Source organism: Mercenaria mercenaria, chromosome 14, assembly GCF_021730395.1.
Source record: "Mercenaria mercenaria strain notata chromosome 14, MADL_Memer_1, whole genome shotgun sequence".
NCBI lineage: Eukaryota > Metazoa > Mollusca > Bivalvia > Venerida > Veneridae > Mercenaria > Mercenaria mercenaria.
Window position 1 is genome coordinate 37983806 of NC_069374.1, and position 23389 is coordinate 38007194.

The 23389-nt window shown below is 35.9% G+C and overlaps 1 protein-coding gene across 1 annotated transcript; it reads left to right on the forward strand.

The window, feature by feature from the left end:
- Window positions 1-11113: 11113 nt before the first annotated feature.
- On the forward strand, window positions 11114-15319 carry LOC123554439 (uncharacterized). The gene is made up of 3 exons (XM_053522595.1): window positions 11114-11256; window positions 11488-12646; window positions 14408-15319. Exons 1-3 carry the CDS (start codon window positions 11114-11116, stop codon window positions 15317-15319), a joined length of 2214 nt encoding a protein of 737 aa, XP_053378570.1.
- Window positions 15320-23389: the final 8070 nt, after the last annotated feature.

A 23389-nucleotide genomic window follows, 5' to 3' on the forward strand; every position in this document is an offset into this window, starting at 1 on the left:
TACATTCTTTGTGAAAAAATATATTAGCCGTTAAACAGGTATAGGTGAAAAAACATGACGAAAACATGACAAAAACAGCCGCTAGATCTGCATGCATACGTTGAAGTCAGCTGTTTGCAAGTTTAAAAAAAAACTGTCTTATAGACATATTATATGCCCCAACGTGCCTCTTCTCCATGTATATTTTGTATCTGTTTAAACTGCCTGTGCTTTTTGTCCGTTCTTTCGTCCGCTCGAAGTGTCTTGTACGGGCTGTGATTCAACATGCATGGACCGATTTCAAGTATTAAGCGTCAAACGTCGTGTTACCAGTAAAACATGTACTAGTTCCACACACACAGGTAGCTTATCACAGGTAGGATACAAAATCTTTTACATATGGCTTTATGAGTATTTTGTGTCGGACTGGTAATTTCTACATTGCATGGACCAATTTTCAAATGCATGTATATTCACGTTATTCCATAGGTTTATTAAGCAATATTTCTTGTCCGGAGTATGACTTTATTTCATTTATGTCGTGTTGGGTGGCCTGTGGTTACCCACGTTTTTATTTTATCATTCTTTGTCGAGAGATTTTGAAATATGTTTCATAAATATTTACTACTGTAACAGCAAATGATCTTGGACATGCAAACCAGCACTCTTGCTTGAGCATGAAGGTCGTACTATTAGAAACAATGTGTGTCCAGTGTATAACTTTGTTACACAGTATGGTACATGTATATTGAAATAATTGTATATTGTTACTTATTCAAACGGTAACCTTAGGAAGGTCAAGGTTGTATTTTGGATTAATGTTTCTAATATAGTATAGCAGAATCTTTTTATACCTAATCCCTTTGAGGGTTTTATTTGATATCTGACTCTGTATTGCATGGGAAGTTTGCTTGTTTTGGTATCGTACACTTGGGGTAAATCGCCTAATTCATGAGAAAGTTGTTTTTGTAGTTTTGAACATGGAATTAGTAAATATGTTTGAAAATGCTGAAATCAAAAGGAAAACATGAAAATGGAGCTGTTACCGTTTTTAAGTGCCGCATCATTTGTAGGTTCTGACATAGTGTTTGTCGCATTTATGAAATCTTTCTGAGGGATTTTCTTTATTATATGAAGGCGTCACAACTGCAATAAAAACAACAGCAACAGTAAATTTTCAAACTTTTATAAGTAGACACCACACGCACGAGAGTTGATTTACCTAAACAGTGTAAGTACACTTATGTTACCAAAAGTTACTGAATATTCCCCGCAGAGATCAGACCAATTTCTTAGGCTTCGCATTAACTAAAAACATATTTTCCAACGATATTAAAACCGTTTAAATTACATGAATTAGATTTGAACAAGTTTTAAAGAACACTTTTATGCAATCGGTTCATTACACGTTTGTTAAACATGTTCTACAAAAGGTTTTAATGACACTTTATAGTGCAATGTCGATTTGAATTTACAAATAAATAAATACGTTCATAATATTGTTTACTGAAGTGACACAGAAAAATTAAATAATACGAAACAAACTGAAAATATATTTAGTAATGGAAACGTATGTTTTAAGTATACCGCGCATTCCTTTGTAAATCCCTAAAGAAACAAACACACCAGCGCCTACGACAAGTATAGATAGCACAACAATAAGAGCTATATCCTGCGGATAATATTTATAGTTGTTCTGCTTTTCACTAACCCTGCATTGTAAATTCACAATAAATCCCCCCCCCCCCCCCCCTGCTGAATGTTACAAACTAAAACAAAATTAAGTATAAAATTGGAAATAACTTTACCATTATCCAAGGCAGACTTATGGTCATTGTGTATTTCAATTCCAGTTATATACAATTACAAATATACCAAGTTACATTAAATTCACTTCAATGAATGTAATGTCAGGAATAAGAAAAACTATGCAAATTACTATATATATAAAAACAATAAGCAGTCAGAGCGTACTTGTTATGTCAACTTGCTACTGCAAAGTTTTCATGAAATAAATACAGTCGTTTCATGGATATTAAAGGAAAAATGCCATATTTTCTAAGTCCAATAACCCATATCTCTCACTTACTTACTTTAGAATTTCATGTGTTCTGTGTGCCATTTCCTTGCAATAACCGTTACGTTAGTAAAGCGCTTTGTAGGACCACATTTGTAACAGATCGCATTTGTAACAGGTGTTACAAATGCGATCGCATATGTAACACGTGTTACAAATGAGATCGCATATGTAACAGAAATCAAGCACATTTGTAACAATTTTTGAGACAAATGTGATCGATGCCGATTTTTGATGTGACATCTGATCACATTTGTCACATGTCATTTTCAATCGGAAAAATGAACGAAAAGGTGCATTTTTACATCTGAAACACATTTGTAACATGTTTTAGCTTACTTGTACGAAGTAACAAAGTAAACTATTGTGATCATCCTTTGTACGTCGTCCATCGTCCGACCGTCCGTACGTTATCATTTTTCTTGTGAATACAATAGAGACAACATTTATTATTTGATTTTGACAAAACTTGCACATAACGTGTATATATCTATGATATCTCGGTTCCTTTCAAAAACCATCCATATCACGTTATTCTTCTTGAAGTTATGGCCCTAGAGATGGCAATAATTACTGATTTTAGCCTTGTGAACGAGATAGATACCACATTTTTTGTTTATTTTTACTAAACTTGCACACAACTTATATCTATAAGATCTCGGTTCCTTTCAAAAACAACCGTATTGCACCATTTTACTTGGAGTTACGGCCCTTGAATTGGCAAAAAAAATATCATGCTGATTTTATCCTTGTCAACACAATGGGGACTACATTTATTATTTGATTTTTATTAATCCCCCGCCACGAGTGGTGGGGGGGGGGGGGGTTATAGGAACTGTCTCCGTCCGTCCTTCAGACCTTCCATCTTCCGTCCTTCCATCCTTCCGTCCTTCCGTAACATTTCGTTTCCGCTCTGTATATCCTAAACCCTTTGAAGGATAATCATGAAACTTGGGTCAAATGATCACCTCATCAAGATGATGTGCAGAACCTATGAGTCAGCCATGTCGTCTCAAGGTCAAGGTTACAACTCAATGTCAAATGTTTGAGCCTACCATTTCGTGTCTGCTCTGTATCTCCTAAACCTCTTGAAGGATAATTATGAAACTTGGATTAAATGATCACCTCATCAAGACGATGTGCAGAACTTATGAGGCAGCCATGTCGACTCAAGGTCAAGGTCACAACTCAAAGCCAAAGGTTTGAGCCTTCCATTTTGTGTCCGCTCTGTATCTCCTAAATCCCTTGAAGGATTTTCATCAAACTTGGGTCAAATGATCACCTTATCAAGATAATGTACAGAACTTATGAGTCAGCCATGTTGGCTTAAGGTCAAGATCACAATGCCGGGTCAAAGGTTTGAGCCTTCCATTTTGTGTCCCCTCTGTATCTCCTAAACCCCTTGAAGGATTCATATGAAACCTTGGTTAAATGATCACCTATCCAAGACGATGTGCAGAACTTATGAGTCAGCCATGCCGGCTCAAGGTCAAGGTCACAACTCAAGGTCAAAGGTTTAAGCCTTCCATTTCGTGTCCGCTCTTTATCTCCTAAACCCCTTGAAGGAATTTTATAAAATCTGGGTCAAATGATCACCTCATCAAGACAACGTGCAGAACTGATGAGTAAGTCATACCGGCTCAAGGTCAAGGTCACAATTAGGGTCAAAGGTTTGAGCCTTCCATTTTGTGTCCACTCTGTATCTCCTAAACCCCTTGAAGGATTTACATTAAACTTGAGTCAAATAATCATCTCATCAAGGACTCATGAGTCAGACATGTCAAGTCAAGGTCAAGGTCACAACTAAAGGTCAAAGGTTTGAGCTCTGTATCTCCTAAACCCCTTGAAGGATTTTCATGAATCTTGGGTCAAATGAACACCTCATCTAGACGATGTGCAGAATATGATGGGTCAGCCATGTCAGTTCAAGGTCAAGGTCACAGCTCAAGGTCAAAGGTTTACCCTTTCACTATGCATACCAGTGGCGGGGGGATTTAGCTGTCTTTCAGGCTGCCTTGTTAAACTTTTAAAGGATCTCACTTCCTTTAAAAACAGCCATATCGCGCCATTTGTCTCGGAGTAATGGCTTAAATGGCAAAATTTGCTTATTTTAGTCTTGTGAACACAACAGAAACCATATTTATTATTCCATTTTGACCAAACTTGTATAGAAGTTATATATCTATATCATCTCGGTTCCTTGCGAAACCAGCTATATAGCACCATTTGTCCAGGAGTAATGGCCCCTAAAATGACAAAAGTTGCTGACTTTAGCAGTGTAAACATGACATAGATCACATTTATTATTTGATTTTGACCAAACTTGCATTGAAATTATATATCATTAATATCCTGCTTTAATCCCTCGAAGAGTAGCCACATCACGCTATTTGTCTTAGAGTTATGGCCCCTGAAATGGCAAAAAACGCAGATTTAATAACCTGTTAAGTGTGTAGTATTTCTCATGTTAGCGATAGTGGGCCATGACTACCCTCTTGTTGATTAGAGGGATATTTCCGGTCAGGTTAATATCTTGGTACTGGTTTGTTATCTGGCAATTAAACTTGGAAAGAATACCGTTATCATGACTGGTACTACATGTACATGTCACTTATAAATTTCCCATATCGGTTTTGGTTTGTAAGATTTCATTTTTACTGAATGCATGAATAAATGAATATGTATGATTAAAGGGGAAGATGCACACCACATTCAACTTTTATAATCGGCAAATAGCTGGTTGTATCGCTTCAACAACAAATAAAATGCACTAAAACAAGATCAAGGCAGTCTCAGTTAACATAGAAAGTCTTGTTAAAGCTTGTTTCCGTAGAACACCGGGTATATATACATTTATGTATACTTTTAAATAGTGACTAGCTTGACTATTCGAAGACTTCTCAATGTTATTGTTCTGATCCTGATGTCTTCGGCGTGCACGGGTTCGCTGCAAGATAGGTTTTTCGTTTTTGTTTTTTTTTATCTTTGTCAATTTGCAGTTATACTGAAGACAATGGATACATCAAATGAAATATGTCCTATTCAAAACCCTGACGTGAACTTTATTGGATTATATTTACTAAGAGAGTTTTCTTGCCTGGCCTGGTGTCTGCATTCGTATGGAAATACTCTTATTTTGTATCTATATAGGAGCGGCACAAGTAACTCCATCGGTGAGGGTGGTGCAGTAGATAGTTTTGCAGATTACGAAACCGGCGGAGCCTGTTGAATTTCCAGTCAGGGCCGGACTTTCCAGAGCTAATTGTCTCTCATCCACCCAGTTAAGACTTTACGTGTATCGGTGCGTTTTACCAGACCCGTAAACGATTGTATGAGTGTAAACTCGTATATACAAACATAATATTTATCAAATCCATTCTACAGGGTGCCTAAATTTGAGTCGTTTGCAGTAATATGTGTAATATGATCAATACAGATTGTCAATAAATGGTGGTTATTTGTACCAAAGTATTTGGAAATCTGACTAAAGCGAGATATGATCCGGACACAAACGATTATATTACAGCAAAATAACAAAACAAATCTAAGTTCAAAGCTGTGACCATGATATGGATATATCAACATGGATCATGATCGCAACAAACCTTCTATCCATGCTGATCATTTGTACCAAATAATCTAACAATGCATGGGCAACTTATACCAAGGACAAGAACCTATATATAACTGCACGAACGCACAAACTCCGCTATTTCACGGCGGGATTATAATAAACGAAGGCCTATTTCCTTACGAGCGAGCTCAGTGGGGTGAGGGTAATTAAAAACTAAGGTGTATTTTCTTAAAATCTCATAGACATAAATTCGCAGCATGCACAAGGTCGGGCCCTCCTAGACTTAAGGCTTACGATTCCGCCCATGACAAGTTGTATATAATTTGTCCCAGGACATAGCAACTTCCTGTTTGTCACCCAACTTGAGACAGCTCTGGATAACGAAAGATAGCTACAAATGTATGTCGCCACCGGGTTCGAACCAGTGATCTGACCATGTGGGTCTACCTTTCAGCTAGTCGAGGTAACAGTAGAAGAAGCTGAAGTTGTAATCATATTATAGTGGCAGTGGATGCAGAAATGATAATAACAATTGAGCCAAGTCACGGGAAAATTGGCATTAGAATTGGCATTTTCGTGAATTACCGGAAACTCTATATTAAGGCTGACCTGTGCATTTATGCATCTGAATTAGGGTCAGAAAACTTCATATTCAGGTAGAATAAGCCTTCTTTGAAATAACAGCGAACGGTGTGGGCTATGATCAGATTGCGCGGATGCACAGGCTGATCTGGGCCCACACTGGTTGTAAAGCCTCGAAAGTTCCCGAAGGCCCATTTTCTCATGATGCGGCTCAAATAATTTTATGACGTTATGACGTCGACGACGATGACGCTAACTTGTGATGGTGCTTATGGCAGTCATTTAATGAAGTTGGGATGACAACCAACTGATTGAACATTTGCAGTATAAAACTCAACATGATACATATGTGCTTCTATTGTCAACCCCCATGTTGGACAAACACATTCGTAACACATTTTACCTGTTACGAATGCGATCGCATGCGTACGAAATCTGTTACAAATGCGATCTGTTACGAACGTGGTCCTACAGCGCTTAACACCAAGTATGTCGACAGCAAAAATGGCTCTTTCATGTGTGCTATATTTTCTCGGTATCTAGGATACTCGAAGCGCATACTAGTCTAGTCCGATTTTGCAGATATCAGCTTATTTAAGAAGTTACAAGCATTTTGTTAGTATTTGGTCCAACATACTTTTTTAACATATTTTGGGTATGCTGAATCCAAAAATATATGTTGGCCATCTGGCAAATGCCTCTGAAAGGGTTAAAAATGGGGGCAAAAATGACCACTGTTTTTAACAAAAACTTTTCCATCGATATTACTTTATAATACAAATCTTTATCTTTAAATATGTTTCAACAAATTATTTCATGTTATCAGTATAACTGAGTAAATATTTATCAATAAAATATATCACATGTTAAAAATGTGAACTTTAAAAAAAACCCCCAACATCATTTATAGAACAGAAAAATGAGACTAACTATTAGATTGAAAACTTCCGCTGGAATTTTATGTCAAAAAAGAAAATGATATTTTGATTAAATGGTTTTGCAGTTTTAAAAAGTCATTTAAGAAAAAATAAACAATGGGGAAGTTAAACCTTAATTAACATGACATTGTTTGTAATGAACAGAATACCATGTAGAACGTATTTTATCCTGGTAAGATCATTTTATTTAATAATCAACTTTTTAATACCTTAGCATCATAATAATTGATGAAAATTAAGTGTGACAGGGATTAAGATTAAGGCTAATGTGAACTTAATTAGTATAAACAATCCAGGTCTCTATCACAATAACAATCTGGGTCAAATCATGTTTTTTAAAGTCCTTATCTAAACTCTTTGGAGTGTTTTACCTGTTATTTAATGTACATTAACTCTGACAAGAACACACTCTTTCATGATCATTAGGTTTTAGAGATGTCAAGAATACTTCATGGAATCAGGATTTTTCGAAGTTATTTTTACAGGTAGGTCAAATCTACATGTATATTTTATTTCTAAACATTTTTAGAGATGCTTCGCTTTATATACTTCGTTATATTTTAAGATTTGGTGAAATCGTATTTATGTTAACTTTCAGTATCTGCGATAAGTTCATTTATAAGAATCTGTTAATGCTAGCTTTTTATATACTATAATTGCTTGTGAATGATAAGTAATAAATATTATTTTGTTTAATAGGTGTTATAATATTCCAAAGTAAGAATAGACAAGACTTTGCAGCTCAAGAGACCATTTCAAGATAGCACAGAAAAGTGCATCATTTGTCAGGAGGCAAAATCTGACAAAACTTTAGACTAAACAACCTCAAGGCATAACATCTCTAAAAGAGTGTGCTGAATCAAGATTTGTTTAGAGATTTTTTTCTAGATATGTAGCCATTAGTAGAACTGAAGAAATAGATGAAAATGACAAAATAAATTGCCATAGAAAGTGTTATTCTAATTTTGTCCACAAAGAACTAATACATACTATTCAGTCAAAGTTAAGTTTAATATAGAACAAACATCAGATTAAGCTGCATCCTCATCAAACTTATCATATACTCGTACTAAATTAAGAAATGTGTATGTTCTGTCAAGACAAAAAAAAAGAAAAAACATAAAAGAACTCTTTAACATAACTAGTCAGTGATAGTATTTTAAAGGATGCTAAACATGACAACACAATGCGATTATGACTCTCTGATGTCAACGGAGGGCAAATATCATAAAAATGTTTAAATTCTTTTAGATACAGAGTTCGCAAAACCAAGTCGGACAACTCAAATACAGATCTTGCCATGATCTTTCTTTTACATGAACATGGGTATGCTGCAATGAAATCGCAAATACTGCAGCTTTCAGACAGTTGGAACCGATACCGCATACGTACTGAAGAGACTTCTTCAACAATTCTTTGTCATTTAATTCTAGAATATCATCTTTCAAAGAAGCCCTACAACGTAAACTGAGAAACCAGTTTTAGTTTGTAACTCCACTACATATATCTTCTGACGAAAGTAATACACTTCTTGTTCCATTTGAATGTGCTGTGTCAATGCTTAGAGATGCCCATTATAATACTACTGGTAATAGTGATGAACGGCTGACAATACAGAAATATAATTCCAGTGACGACTTCTTGACAACTGTATACGTAGCACTTAAATTAAGGTCTGATATGTTCTCTCTGGACGGACATTCTGGACTGAGTGTGACTGAAAATGATTCAGTAAATGGTGTTCCGGAGTGTCTTTTCATGTTTCTGAATTCAACATATGGTGGCCAAGAGCTTCAAGATAAAGAATTTGACCATAAAGATCCTGAATCTGATAGGCAAACAAAATTATTAAGTGTAGCACAAGATATTGTTTATGGAGTGAATGATGGTAAAAAAATGGACCCCTAAACACATAGGACTTGCAAGTACATAGCACTCGATGACTAGGTTAAAACATTCAGTTAACCTATTTCATAGTGCAGGACACACATAGGGCTACAGAGACATACTAGTAGATACATCTTTAGCTGAAAAACAAAACCTGGAATCAATGGATCCTGAAACTGGTCATGTTATTCCGCTGAATCTTATTGAGAATGAGATATCGAGACATTAAACACTGTTGTTCAGAAGTGTATGCATATATCAGAAAGACTGGGACAGTCACATTCAGTTATAATTGTTGATCAGGCTCTTTACTTTAAACTTGTGGATTTGAAATGGGCAGTGCCCCAGAATGGGTGGTTTGCAAATAGCAATGAATTATTGGAAATCTGGTGTAACTTTTTGGCTCTTCCAGCAAATAAAATTGACGTAGTAGATTTTTATCAGAAGCTGATCATGCAATCGCCTACAGAAAAGACGTTGGTTGTTGGCGTCGGCTTTTAGGAAGAAGAAACTGTTGAAAACACTGTCATTGAACTTAATTTGGATGAATTAAAGGCTAAACGCGAGGAAGCTGACACAAGAATCATTCTCCATGCTGTTCACAGCAGTAAACGATCAAATTGTGTCACTGTTGTTGTTTCTGCCAGAGATACTGACGTATTTTCTCTTACTTTGCCACTTGCAGGAAATAAATGCAACAGTATGGGTGATGGCTGGAACAGTGAAAAAACGAAAATACATTCAAGTCAACATAGTGTTATATAAATCTTCAATAAGAGTTGCGTAGAAATCTACTTGCCTTTCATGCATTCACTGGCTGTGACACAACATCAAATGTCTGGAGAATCTCTGAAGATCTGTATTTATAGTGTTTACAGCCAGTGCAAAACTGATAGAAGGTCTTGGATATGGACAACTGTCTGATGAAGTAATGAAAAACTGTGAATATCTCATTTGCAAAATGTACGGCCAAGATGCTGTAAGTACTGACAGTGCTCAAAGTGTTATGTTTGACAGGTCTACAAGTCCTGAACACATACCCCAACCAGTGATGCTTGCTCATTTCACATTAGAAGAGCTCATTATCAAGCCCTGGTATGGAACCAATCAACTGTTCTCAATTCAGACCTGCCTGCACCTTCCGACATGGGATGGAAAGTGGCAGATGACACACTAAAGCCAGTTCTTATTACCCGTGATCCAATTCCTCAAGTTTGTATTGAGTTCATTGCTTGCAAGTGTACATCTGGATGTAGGACCCTCAGATGTGAATGTAAAAAGACTGGGCTCTTATGCACAGATATACAGATATATATAGTTTTCTGAGTTTGAGTTTACGAATTAAAAGAAAACTATTTTCCCTTATATGTAAGATAGTCACGGACAGTTGATTATGCGCTATAATACATAGCGCATTGATTAACGGTAATAATTTATGAAAAGTGGTCATTCAGCTTTGCGAGGCGTAACTGTTCACACGTTAAATTTTATTCGGTTACATGTACATGTATACTTTTTACTGGCAATGGCTGATAGAAACGAGCAAAATAATGCTGATCCAACGATGAAGGATTTAATGAATGAAATTAGACAGCAAAGACTTGAAGTTCAGAGTTTAAGAGAGGAAGTTCAGGGCAATTCAGATTCTGTTTCTAGCGAAGTAAAAAAGTTAAAAAAGGCGAAAGACATTGTGTGGAAGTACAACGGAAATAAGATACAATTCGAGTTTAATGAAGATTTGGTGGACACAGTAGGGCAAGTTGCTTGGAGTATAAACAATAACAAATTGGAATATTCTAAGGAACTGTGTGATGAACTTCAGAAAAAGTTAAAACGAAGAAATAAATTAATAAGGTTGGCTGATTCATCGAGTGGAGGTTGGGAGACGGTTAAACAATATGAAGCAAATCCCATTGCAAGTGACTCGGAGGACGAGAGTAAAATCATTAAGGCAGAGAGTCGTGCACTCAAGAGAAAGAGATTCTAGCAAGGGTCGGTCTGGTATTGGTCGGTCTGGCAGCAGCCGTTTTACATTGGGGAGCTCAGCCATCGCAGGCTCGAGCACAGGACATTATAATGGGAGAGGTCTTTTTCGTGGCTACGGAAGTTACGGAGGCTTCAACGGCAGTGTCGCAACGCTCCCGGCTTTCGATCGGCAGTCGGAAGAGGCGCAGCCCGGGTCCATGTTTTGCCTGTGGAGACAGTGGTCACATCAGGAGGTACTGTCCACGAGTGCAGAAATCAGTCGGTGCAGCCGGGATCCAGTTCGGAGGGAAATCAGAATGAGAGTGTTGGGACTTTGTTAAAAGATGAGTATTTATTTGACTATGATAGATTTACTCACGATTATTACGAGTACGAGCAGGGGCAAAAACACATTATAGTTCGAGGTAGGTTAAGAGAAAATATCCAGTTTTGGAAAGACATTGGTTCTAATGACTTTATATTAGATGTTATCCAAAATGGATACAAAATACCTTTATTTTCAATGCCCCAAAAACACATTGCAGAAACAATAAGTCTTCTTTATTAGAGGCAGATTTTGTTGAAGAAGCCATATCAGATTTACTTGATAGACGTTTGATTGAAAAATGTGATGTTCAGCCGTATATTGTGAACCCATTAACTGTTTCTGTACAAAACAGTGATAAGAAAAGACTCATCTTAGATTTGAGAAACGTAAATTCGCATATTTGGAAGCAATCTGTTAGATTCGAAGATATAAAAACAGCTTTGTCGTTTTTATACAAGGGCCACAGCATGATTAAGTTTGATCTTACATCAGCGTATCATTTTATTGAGATTTTTAGGCCACATACAGAATATCTTGGGTTTTCCTGGACTGATAAGAGCGGAATACAAACGTTTTATAAATTTTTGGTTTTACCATTTGGGCTTTCAAGCGCTTGTTATATTTTTACCAAAATTACAAGACCCTTAATTTCAAAATGGCGAGGTGAGGGAAAATCTGTTTTAATGTTTCTCGATGATGGATATGCTTGTGATAAGATAATAGAAATTACTAGAAATGTTGGCAATCAAATAAAAGCAGATTTGTTATTATCTGGTTTTATTCCAAATGCTTTAAAGTCTATATGGGAACCTGTTCAACAGTTAGAATTCCTAGGAACTGTCCTGGATTCTGATTCGGGAATCATTTGTATTCCTAAACGGAGGTTAGATAAAGCTTTCCGAACAATTTCAGAGATTTTGCTGTCTATTAAAGTTCATAGAAGAGTGACTGCTAGGAAATTGGCTAGTATAGTTGGTCAATTGATATCAATGTCCATTGTCACAGGTCACGTGTCTCAGATAATGACACGTGCATTAAGTATTGACATTCTCAAGGCGCCTTATTGGGATTCGTATATAGCATTGTCCGATGAAAGTATAACTCAGTTAAGGTTTTGGGAGTCGAACTTGACTTATCTAAATAAACGGGATATGTTTGAGTCCACAAAGTGCTCAAAGATTGTTTTTTCAGACGCTAGTAGCTCGGGTTATGCAGGTTATGAGGTAAATACAATCAATGGAACATCTCATGGTATGTGGAATGAAGAAGAAAGGTTAAAATCATCCACATGGAGGGAGTTGGTTGCTGTATATAGGGTATTACATGCAATTTCTCATATTTTAGCAAGTCAAAAAGTAAAATGGTATTCTGACAACCAAGGTGTTACCTCGATTGTGAAAAAAGGTTCAATGAAGAGGGATTTACAAAGTGTAGCTTTAGATATTTTTAGTTTATGCCTCAGGAATTCTATTTCTTTGGAAATGGAATGGATACCCCGAACTTCAAATGAGAGAGCGGACTATTTGTCTCGAATCGTTGATTACGATGATTGGGGTATTTCTTTTGATTTGTTGACCTTGATTCAAGATCATTTTCATCTAAGGTTGGAGGTTGATTGGTTTGCTTCGCCTCATAATGCCAAGCTTCCAATGTTTTATTCAAGATTTTGGAATGAGTCTTGTCAGGGAATAGATGCTTTTGCAGAGCCATGGGGTGATTATGCAGGCTTGTTTGTTCCCCCAATATCTGTGTTATACAATGTGATTAGAAAAATCGAAGTGGATAGAGGATACGGCGTTACCGTATTACCTCTTTGGAGATCAGCGATATTTTGGCCATTGATATGTCCAAACGGGAATTTTATTCCAAATATTTTGGCATGGTTTGATTTGCCAGTGAGAAAAGAGTGTTATATTAAATGTAAACATGGATCAGGTATTTTTGGTAATACTGATTTGGCTTTTAGAATGCTGGCACTCTATATTGTCTTTAGAGGGAAATAATCGAGTAACGATAATTCACATTGATACTGTACGAGTTGTTCTACCCAAATTTGTAGTAGCTGATAGCATACATATCATATCATATTGCTAATGTTGAAATGGTTTATATAAATACACATATATTTATGCTGAGCTAATAATGAGTTGTTTTTTTGTAATTTTGATTTATTAAACTAAGTGTAGAAAACAGTGGCAACATTTGTGCGTTTTAAGACGACAGTGTTTGTTTAATTTATAAGGTGGCATCAATGACTGTCATTAGACTATTGCCTCTGTTTAAATTAATAAAAAGGTGACATCATCGGCTGTTATGAGACGACTGCGTCTGTTTAAATTCATAAAAAGGTGGCATCACCGGCTGTTATGAGACGACTGCGTCTGTTTAAATTCATAAAAAGGTGGCATCACCGGCTGTTATGAGACTATTACGTCTGTTTAAATTCATAAAAAGGTGGCATCACCGTCTGTCATTAGACTACTGTCGCTATTTAAATTCATAAAAAGGTGGCATCACCGGCTGTTATGAGACTATTACGTCTGTTTAAATTCATAAAAAGGTGGCATCACCGGCTGTTATGAGACGACTGCGCCTGTTTAAATTCATAAAAAGGTGGCATCACCGGCTGCGTCTGTTTAAATTCATAAAAAGGTGGCATCACCGGCTGCGCCTGTTTAAGCTCATAAAAAGGTGGCATCACCGGCTGCGTCTGTTTAAATTCTTAAAAAGGTGGCATCACCGGCTGCGTCTGTTTAAATTCATAAAAAGGTGGCATCACCGGCTGTTATGAGACTAATGCTTCTGTTTTAAATTCATAAAAAGGTGACATCACCGACTGTTATAAGACGACTGCGTCTGTTCATATTTAAAAAAGGGAGGCAAAGCCTGTTATGAGATAACTGTGTCTGTTTTTAAATCATAAAAAGGTGGTTTCATCGGCTGTGTTAAGATGACTGTATAAATTGTTTTGACAACGAAATTCAAACAGTTTAATGTAAGAGTTATTTTATTCGAAGCATAATTCTATAATTGATTTTGAATAATTTCGGTTCTTTTGTTTACATCTATTTTTCCAGGCCCATAAAGACGAAATCGAAGAATTACCTGAGGTATTGGCGGGCAAGGTGGACCTTCTTCCGGAATTATTGCAGAAATCTAGAGCCGAAAATACATGTCAAAAGTATAAGAACAGTTTTGATCGTTGGAGAAAATGGGCTTATTGTAATGGTTTGGGAAGAGGGGATATTTTGCCGGCTAAACCTTTATCAGTATCATTATATTTGTGTTCAATTATTCAAAGTGCCAATGGTTCAAGTTCTGTTATTGCTGCTTTTTACGGAATCAAATGGTTCCACGATTTATATGATCTTAAGTCACCGACAGAATCAAAGCTAGTCCAAAATGTATTGGAAGCTGGAAAAAGAATTCTTGCTAAACCTGTTATCAAAAAAGAACCAATTACCATTTCTATTTTGTTTGATTTGCATAAACGTCTTTATGAAGAAAACAACGCTAAAAATCAGCGAATAATTTGCGCATGTTTGATCGCGTTTGCAGGATTTTTGAGAAGCTCTGAGCTTTTAAATATTTTAGTATCTGATATTGTTTTTGACAAAGAGTACATGGGTATTTTCATGGAAACCAGTAAAACTGATAAATACAGAGACGGAGCTTGGATTGTGATATCCCGAACCGGTACTGCACTGTGCCCTGTTGTAAATGTAGAAAAATTAATACAATGGGCATGTTTAAAAGGAACGGATTATTTGTTTTGTAATCTATCTAAAGTAAAAGGCGGATATATCAGTAGAGAGTGTAATAAAAAGATGTCTTATTCAAATCTGAGGGATCAGTTTAAACTGGCACTGACACCTCATGTTTCTAATATCAAGAAATATTGTTTACACTCATTGAGATCAGGAGGGCTACTGCTGCGGCACAAAATGGCATTAAAGACAGAATATTTAAAAGGCACGGTCGTTGGTTGAGCGACAGTGCAAAGGACGGATATATTAAGGACTCTTTGAAGGAAAGACTGTCAGTGTCTAGAGCACTGGGATTGTAAATATAATCCTTCCTTATAAAAAGTATATAGTCAGTTAATATTGCAAGGCAATTGAAATATTTCCGTTCTGTTTTGTTTACTGTATAATATAATAGTAACGGTTTGCATATGTGTTAGAATATAATCACATATATTTAATTTATAATCCCGTTCTTTAATCTTCATGTTGCGCCTCGCAAGTGCTTCGTATATGACGATTATCAAATAATAATCTGAAATGTTATTTGTAGTTAGAGTTATTATTTTTGGTAAGGTTCGTAATGTACGTGACGTTATGGTCACGTTAGGGAAATATAGTTTTCTGAGTTTGAGTTTACGAATTAAAAGAAAACTATTTTCCCTTATATGTAAGATAGTCACGGACAGTTGATTATGCGCTATAATACATAGCGCATTGATTAACGGTAATAATTTATGAAAAGTGGTCATTCAGCTTTGCGAGGCGTAACTGTTCACACGTTAAATTTTATATTTAAGTAATGTTTTGACGTTATTGGCAGTGTGAAGTAAGGATAGATGAACTAATGATTAGTAAATCGATATATACAAGTTGCATTATGAGAGAAATAAGCTTTCATGTTGTTATTAGGCATATGTTTAATGCCAAACATAAATTTATATGTATAAATGTATTGAATATTATGAATTGTTGTAATAATATGGTTAAAATTGTGTATTTTTCATGTTGCGCCTCGCAAGTGCTTCGTATATGACGATTATCAAATAATAATCTGAAATGTTATTTGTAGTTAGAGTTATTATTTTTGGTAAGGTTCGTAATGTACGTGACGTTATGGTCACGTTAGGGAAAGATAATGTATATGCGATAAAAGCATTACCAGCTGTATGAACTCGAGGCAGTAAATTAACATGAAATAAAGCAAATATTTCAATCTATATTATTTTGAAAGAAATAATTATATGATGAACATTTTATATATTTAGCTTCTGTCCTGTAAAATAATTCCAAATATAAAATTAGTGTACTGTATTCAGCAATAGTTTTGCAATTATAACCGACGTGAATTATTTAAAAACCATCTTTTTGGCGAAATAGTGAAGTTACAGTGGGTTTTTAATTGCTTTTTTCTCCGAACGGAGCACACATTTGGATTAAAAGTTATTTATCTTTGAAATAAGTGTTGTTAATTTAATCTGTTACTATTACACATAACTTTGATAAAAAAAAACCCACATATTTTTGGATAATTGTAATACTATTACATATTTATATTAGAAATATCTTAATTTGGCGGCCATTTTGTTTTTCGCCATTTTGACATACAAAAAATCATTTGTCAGATGGCCAACATATATTTTTGAATTCAGCATACCCAAATTATACTAAAAAGGTATATGAGACCAAATACTAACAAAATGCCTGTACCTCTCACATTTATTGAAATCTGGACTAGACTATACCGTGTTCAGTATATCGGAGTGGTAAAGATCCTCAAACTCGGAAATGCACGCAATATCGAGAGTACGAGGCATATTTATATATATATAAAAAACATATCTGGCAAGTTCCATGAAACAATATTTATTGAGAAACATTATTATATTCTTACTTATTATGGGTGGGTCGGTGGTACTCTTGACTGTAAATCCAGAGGTCCGGAATTCGAATCCCAGTCCAGACACTTGGAATTTCTGAGATGCTCTTGAATGTCTCCCAACTACCGAAGAGGCCTGTACTGGTTCTTCCCAGGAAAAACGGCTTCGCGTGTACCAGTGATATACACCGAGCACGTTAAAGAACTAGACTGTCTATTCGCAAAGACGTAGGCTAAGTTAGCGGGATAGGCATGTATCTAAAAGATTTTCTCTTTATCTGTTCTGGGTGTTTTATCTCACTCTGTCCCCTCTGGTAAGTTCGCTCTGTTTCTAGTACTATAGTAGAGGATGAATTTCGCGCCCTGCGTGGCTGCGTTTGCTATAATATGTAAAACGCCTTTGAACGTGTTTATCATGAAAAGGGCGCTTTCAAATCATGTATGATGATAATAATAATAATAATAATAATAATAATAATAATAAATTATGTGTGTGGCCCTTGGGAATTCACTTATTTTTGCAGCGAGGCTCCAGTGGCTACGACACAGTAAACTGCGCTACGTCGTACCCTTTATGGATTGACACCGTGGTTTTAATGGCTATCTGAAAACACAGCTGAGCTCGCATTTCATCTGTTATGTGCACAATGAAATGCTGAATTGCCAACAATTCAAACGTGACTGAAATCTTGAAATGTGTGTCACCGGTTTCCGTGCAACTTACGTACCTTACATCCAATTTTACTGTAACAATATTTAGTTTGACCCTGTAAGTAAGTTTGATCCTGTACGTACCCAACTAGTGCTTGTGTATTACTGTATCACTATTTAGTTTGATCCTGTACGTACCTAACTTGTGCTGGCTTATGTATTACTGTATCACTATTTAGTTTGATCCTGTACGTACCTAACTTGTGCTGGCTTATGTATTACTGTATCACTATTTAGTTTGATCCTGTTCGTACCTAACTTGTGCTGGCTTTTATTTTTACTGTATCACTATTTAGTTTGATCCTGTACATACCTAACTTGTGCTGGCTTATGTATTTACTGTATCACTATTTAGTTTGATCCTGTACATACCTAACTTGTGCTGGCTTATGTATTTACTGTATCACTATTTAGTTTGATCCTGTACGTACCTAACTTGTGCTGGCTTATGTATTACTGTATCACTATTTAGTTTGATCCTGTACGTACCTAACTTGTGCTGGCTTATGTTTTAACTGTATCACTATTTAGTTTGATCCTGTACGTACCTAACTTGTGCTGGCTTATGTATTACTGTATCACTATTTAGTTTGATCCTGTACGTACCTAACTTGTGCTGGTATGTATTACTGTATCACTATTTAGTTTGATCCTGACGTACCTAACTTGTGCTGGCTTATGTATTACTGTATCACTATTTAGTTTGATCCTGTACGTACCTAACTTGTGCTGGCTTTTGTTTTTACTGTATCACTATTTAGTTTGATCCTGTACATACCTAACTTGTGCTGGCTTATGTATTTACTGTATCACTATTTAGTTTGATCCTGTACATACCTAACTTGTGCTGGCTCATGTATTTACTGTATCACTATTTAGTTTGACCTTGTACATACCTAACTTATGCTGGCTTATGTATTTATTGTAACAATATTTAGTTTGACCCTGTAAGTAAGTTTGACCCTGTACATAAGTTTGACCCTGTACATACCTAACTTGTGCTGGCTTATGTATTACTGTATCACTATTTAGTTTGATCCTGTACATACCTAACTTATGCTGGCTTATGTATTTACTGTATCACTATTTAGTTTGATCCTGTACGTACCTAACTTGTGCTGGCTTATGTATTTACTGTATCACTATTTAGTTTGTTCCTGTACATACCTAACTTATGCTGGCTTATGTATTTACTGTAACAATATTTAGTTTGACCCTGTAAGTAAGTTTGACCCTGTACATAAGTTTGACCCTGTACATACCTAACTTGTGCTGGCTTATGTATTACTGTATCACTATTTAGTTTGATCCTGTACATACCTAACTTACGCTGGCTTATGTATTTACTGTATCACTATTTAGTTTGACTCTGTACATACCTAACTTGTGCTGGCGTATGTATTTATTTGTTTGACCCTGAAATCATCTTTCGCTGGCTGGCGTTCTCACTGTAACAATATTTAGTTTGATATTGTACGTACCTGTCTTGTGCTCGCTTCAAGTGCGGGAGGCCGTGGGTTCGATCCCCGACCGCGTCATACCAAAGACGTAAAAAATGGTACTAGTAGCTTCCTGGCTTGGCGCGTTACATTAAGAGGATAGTGCTAGGACTGGTCAGCCCGGTGTCAGTATAATGTGACTGGGTGTGGTATCTCACGTGTCTGCGGCGTGATATTCCAGTGAGGCAGCACTATAAAGTTGGACATTGTGCTCACTGCTACAAATAGACACCGTCGGTTATATGACTGAAACACGTTGAAAAAGACGTTAACCGCCCCCCCCCCCCCCCCCCCACTCCCCTTCACACACACACATTGTCTTCTGTAAACGTCTTGCGTTGGCTCGTGCATTTGTTGTTAGGGAAGAAGAAAGAATAGCATAATTGATATAATCAAATTCATCTATTATTGCAAGAAAGTGTTGTAGATGAACACTTTAGATATAAGATGTTTTTCCAATAAAATTTTGCCGTCGTATTTACTGGAAATATATCACAACAGAGTATTTTTTCGTTTTTCGTGTGGAACACATTTTTTATTTTAAAAAATTGGATAACGTCTTGTTTGAACTTTGACAACTGTACAAACGGTTTGCATCCAAACGTGTATTACGCAGCCAATGAAGGGATCTACACGGTGTGCCTTCTGTAGACAGGTGACTGCTTAAGATAAGTTTAAGTAAGAACAAAGAATCAATTTTGGAAGCTAGCTGATTAGCTTCTTAAGGTAAGTCTCCTCTAAATACAGATGGTCGCTAAGGCAGGTTTAACTATAGACGTAATTTCTCATGCTCTCATGTTCAATAAAACATAAAACACGATGTTCTCATGATATTGACGCCTTCAACTTTAAAACATTTGCATCCAAACTGCAAGAAAGAAATGGATGTTGCGTTTTTTACCTTGACTGAATGCCCCACTGAAGTTTACCCTACAGAACATATTCCTGGTGATTTTCTATACTTTTTTTACTAGTATATTTTGAACTTTACAAGATGTACAAAGGATTTACATGCCTTCTGTTCCGATATAATGTCAAACATCAAATTGTTTTATTTTAGGGTAGAAATGCCTTTAACTTTAAACTTAATATTATAATACACACATTTTGAGATATTCCTGCAGGGACGTAACTCTTTTGACCTTACTTACACAATCTTCACAAGTCTTTATCTATTTTTAGATTTTATTCTCCCTTTAAACGTCAATTTGTTTAACTGACTAGTAAACCATACACAAGTATGTCTAATACAGACGACTTTATCAGTACTAATTTAAGGAGCACCTTCCCTTCAAGTAATTCTGTTCTTATTCAAAAAGAAAATGTATAAAGATAATGTAAGGTCATCAATATGCTCATTTGGTAGAATAAAATATTTTTGTTGTTGTTTGTTTATGTCTTTCAGAATTTTAGCTAAGTTAATAAAAAGAAAGAAAATAAAAGACAATGAAAAATATTGATTTACCGAACTTCGTAATTTGACAACATACTTTTTAAAAGTTAAAACATTTTCTGAAAAGCATTTTGGCGTACAAACTTCTAGATGCACCTTTTATGCCGTTAACTTTAGAGGTAAACACATTTTAAGGATATTTCTGTAGGGACATAACTCTTTCAACCTTACTTATATAATCTTCGACAGTCTGTATCTGTTTTGGATTTTATTCTCCCTTTAAACGTCAAACCCTTTATTTGGTCGTCAATTTTAAATGTAAGGAATTGGAAAATGTACATACATTTAAAGCTGTAACTGTTCATCAGTTATAGCATATATATTTAATCGTAACCTTCCATGTATCTGGTGGAACCACAATAACTCAGATTTATTATTTACCGTATTATGTATGTAACTTTCGTGATAGGTAACTCGGAATTTTGAATAATCAGCTCGAATTGTCGAATTGTCGACTAAAAGTCAGCATATTGTTATTTCAGCTACAAGACTTCTATACGTGTACATGTATATTTTGGGTCCTGGCCAAGATACCTTTTGTAACCACATAGGGCGATTGAAGGTATTCGTGTAGGTTCGTATTTTAAAATATATTACTATTTGTATTGTTAACCATCTTTACAGCTGGAACCAGTTCGGACCCGCTCGCTTAGATCAATAGGGGGAGCACCGATCTACGGATCGAGCAGGGCATATGTTCTCCGTGACGATTTGACGAAAGACATTGTATCTGAAGTCATTCGTCCTCCGCCTCTGATTCATGTGGGGACTTTGACAGTTACTGGCGGATAACAGGTTAGTACTGGTATAGAATCCAGGAAACACTGGTTAGGCTAACTGCCCGCCGTTACATAACTGAAAAACTGTTGAAAAACGGCGTTAAGTCCAACACAAACAAAAAATCGTGCAGTTAGGGCCCTTTTGACAAGCAAGGATAACCATAAACTAACCTGACGTTTAAGTATAGGTACTGGTTACCGATTGAGATCAAGATCGGATACCATGGTTAACTCTAGAGACCAGGATACCTCATGCATGTATGTACAGTATAGACACACTGTTACGCTTTTCCCTTATATCCGAGTCTCTGTGTTATGGGTACCGCTAAGTACCACGTATGGATGTAAGGCATATGTAAGGTATATACTTGACATTTTCATTATTGAAGATTTCGTATAATGCATACGAACGGCTTAGGTGGTGTCACGTAAAGCGACCAAACGTTTTACATATGGTAGGGTGTTTGTTCCGTCTAAGCCGGCTCGGTCAAAGAGCCAATCAAGATGGCTCCATTTATATCATTAGTCTGGTGATATATAGCCCTTTAATCCCTATGCTCACTTGGACTGCCTAGAAAATAACATGTTTGTATTTTAATAGTCTGTTGACCTATAACCTTAGATGCTGAACGGACGGGTTTGAACCTGATTTGACCTTAGTCATAAATACATGGGTGTATTTCGTTGAAATGAGGTATCAATAAGACGTCAAATTTTATAATCTGATGTTTTATTGATACCTCATTTGAATGAACAACAGGAAATAATTGGCACACCGTTTACCCATATCTTCAATTTCAAGTAACGTAGAAAATAAATGAAGTTTCTAGTTACTGAGTGGACATTTCAAGATTGTCTCAGTTTCGTTTAAGACATTCAACATATGCATTGCGACGTAAGAATTTTGAAAATGCAAGTTCATTTCTTTATAAAAAAAAGCATGCACGAGGCTCTAAATTCGCCAGTTTGGATATACTAGTTGTGAAATTCCTTAGTCAATGTCGACTCCGGATTGAATAGAATAAACATGATGATTATATACACACATTTGAAATATAAAAGGGACAGCGAAATGGGTTCTTATTTTCTATTTTAAGCCATAGAGTCGCTCGCTATCATTGTTTATGCCTCTAGTTTTTTGTCATTTTTTTCTTCAAAATTAAGAAAACGCTTTCATTAGTTAGTAATCACAATAAAAGCAACTATCAAGTGATTCTGTGCTTTTTAGAAACTTTTTATCAATAAGAACCCTCTTTTAATCGATAAAATTACGTAGAAAACGCCCAAAAGCGTTCCTCACGCTGTTGAAATGTGATGTAAAAGAGAATGGATTTAACTGTATTTTATATGATACACGTTAAATGATCTACTTAAACAATTCTGGCTTTAATGATAATTGCTATTTTAATGTTCAACTGGAGGCATTCCCCTTATAAACCAGAAATTATGTTTTTATAGGGAGACAGATTAGAATTTAAAGCGGGGGTCTTCTATCTATAATAAAGATTGCTTTCGTATATTTATGGAAAGAAACCATGTTTTGTAAAAATATAAACATAATATTGTTATTACAACAATACATTCATCTGTAAAGTCGTATTCGGCTCGAGTGGATTACTCCTGGAATGGATAACACTAGGCGAAACCATCACTGCAGATAGACTGGCTCCCGTCCATATGTCGTTCTGTCTTATTTCTAATATATATCTTTTATAAATAGAGGAAGTAACTCCAGCAGGTTATTTCTGTATTGACATTTTTTGCCCCTGGCTCCGAACAATAGGTTTAGCCGTTATTTTAGAGGCTTAAATTTACTAATAAAAGGTTTGCAGTATTTATAAAAAAAATCTTGCAGCCGGGGGATAATGCTACACTCCAGATCAATGTACTGTTTTAGTGGTCCTTTTATTATATAAATATACCTATTACTAGAGTTATGTCGGCCAAAATTGACTATTTTAGTTGAGTAAGACTGAGGAACTCGAGACGCAGTGA

Coding starts and splice junctions, on each gene's coding strand:
- LOC123554439 (XM_053522595.1), top strand. CDS start 11,114: ATGGGAGAGGTCTTTTTCGTGGCTACGGAAGTTACGGAGGCTTCAACG. Junction 11,257..11,487: donor GACAGTGGTCACATCAGGAG/GTACTGTCCACG, acceptor ACTTTATATTAG/ATGTTATCCAAAATGGATAC. Junction 12,647..14,407: donor AGTTGGTTGCTGTATATAGG/GTATTACATGCA, acceptor CTATTTTTCCAG/GCCCATAAAGACGAAATCGA.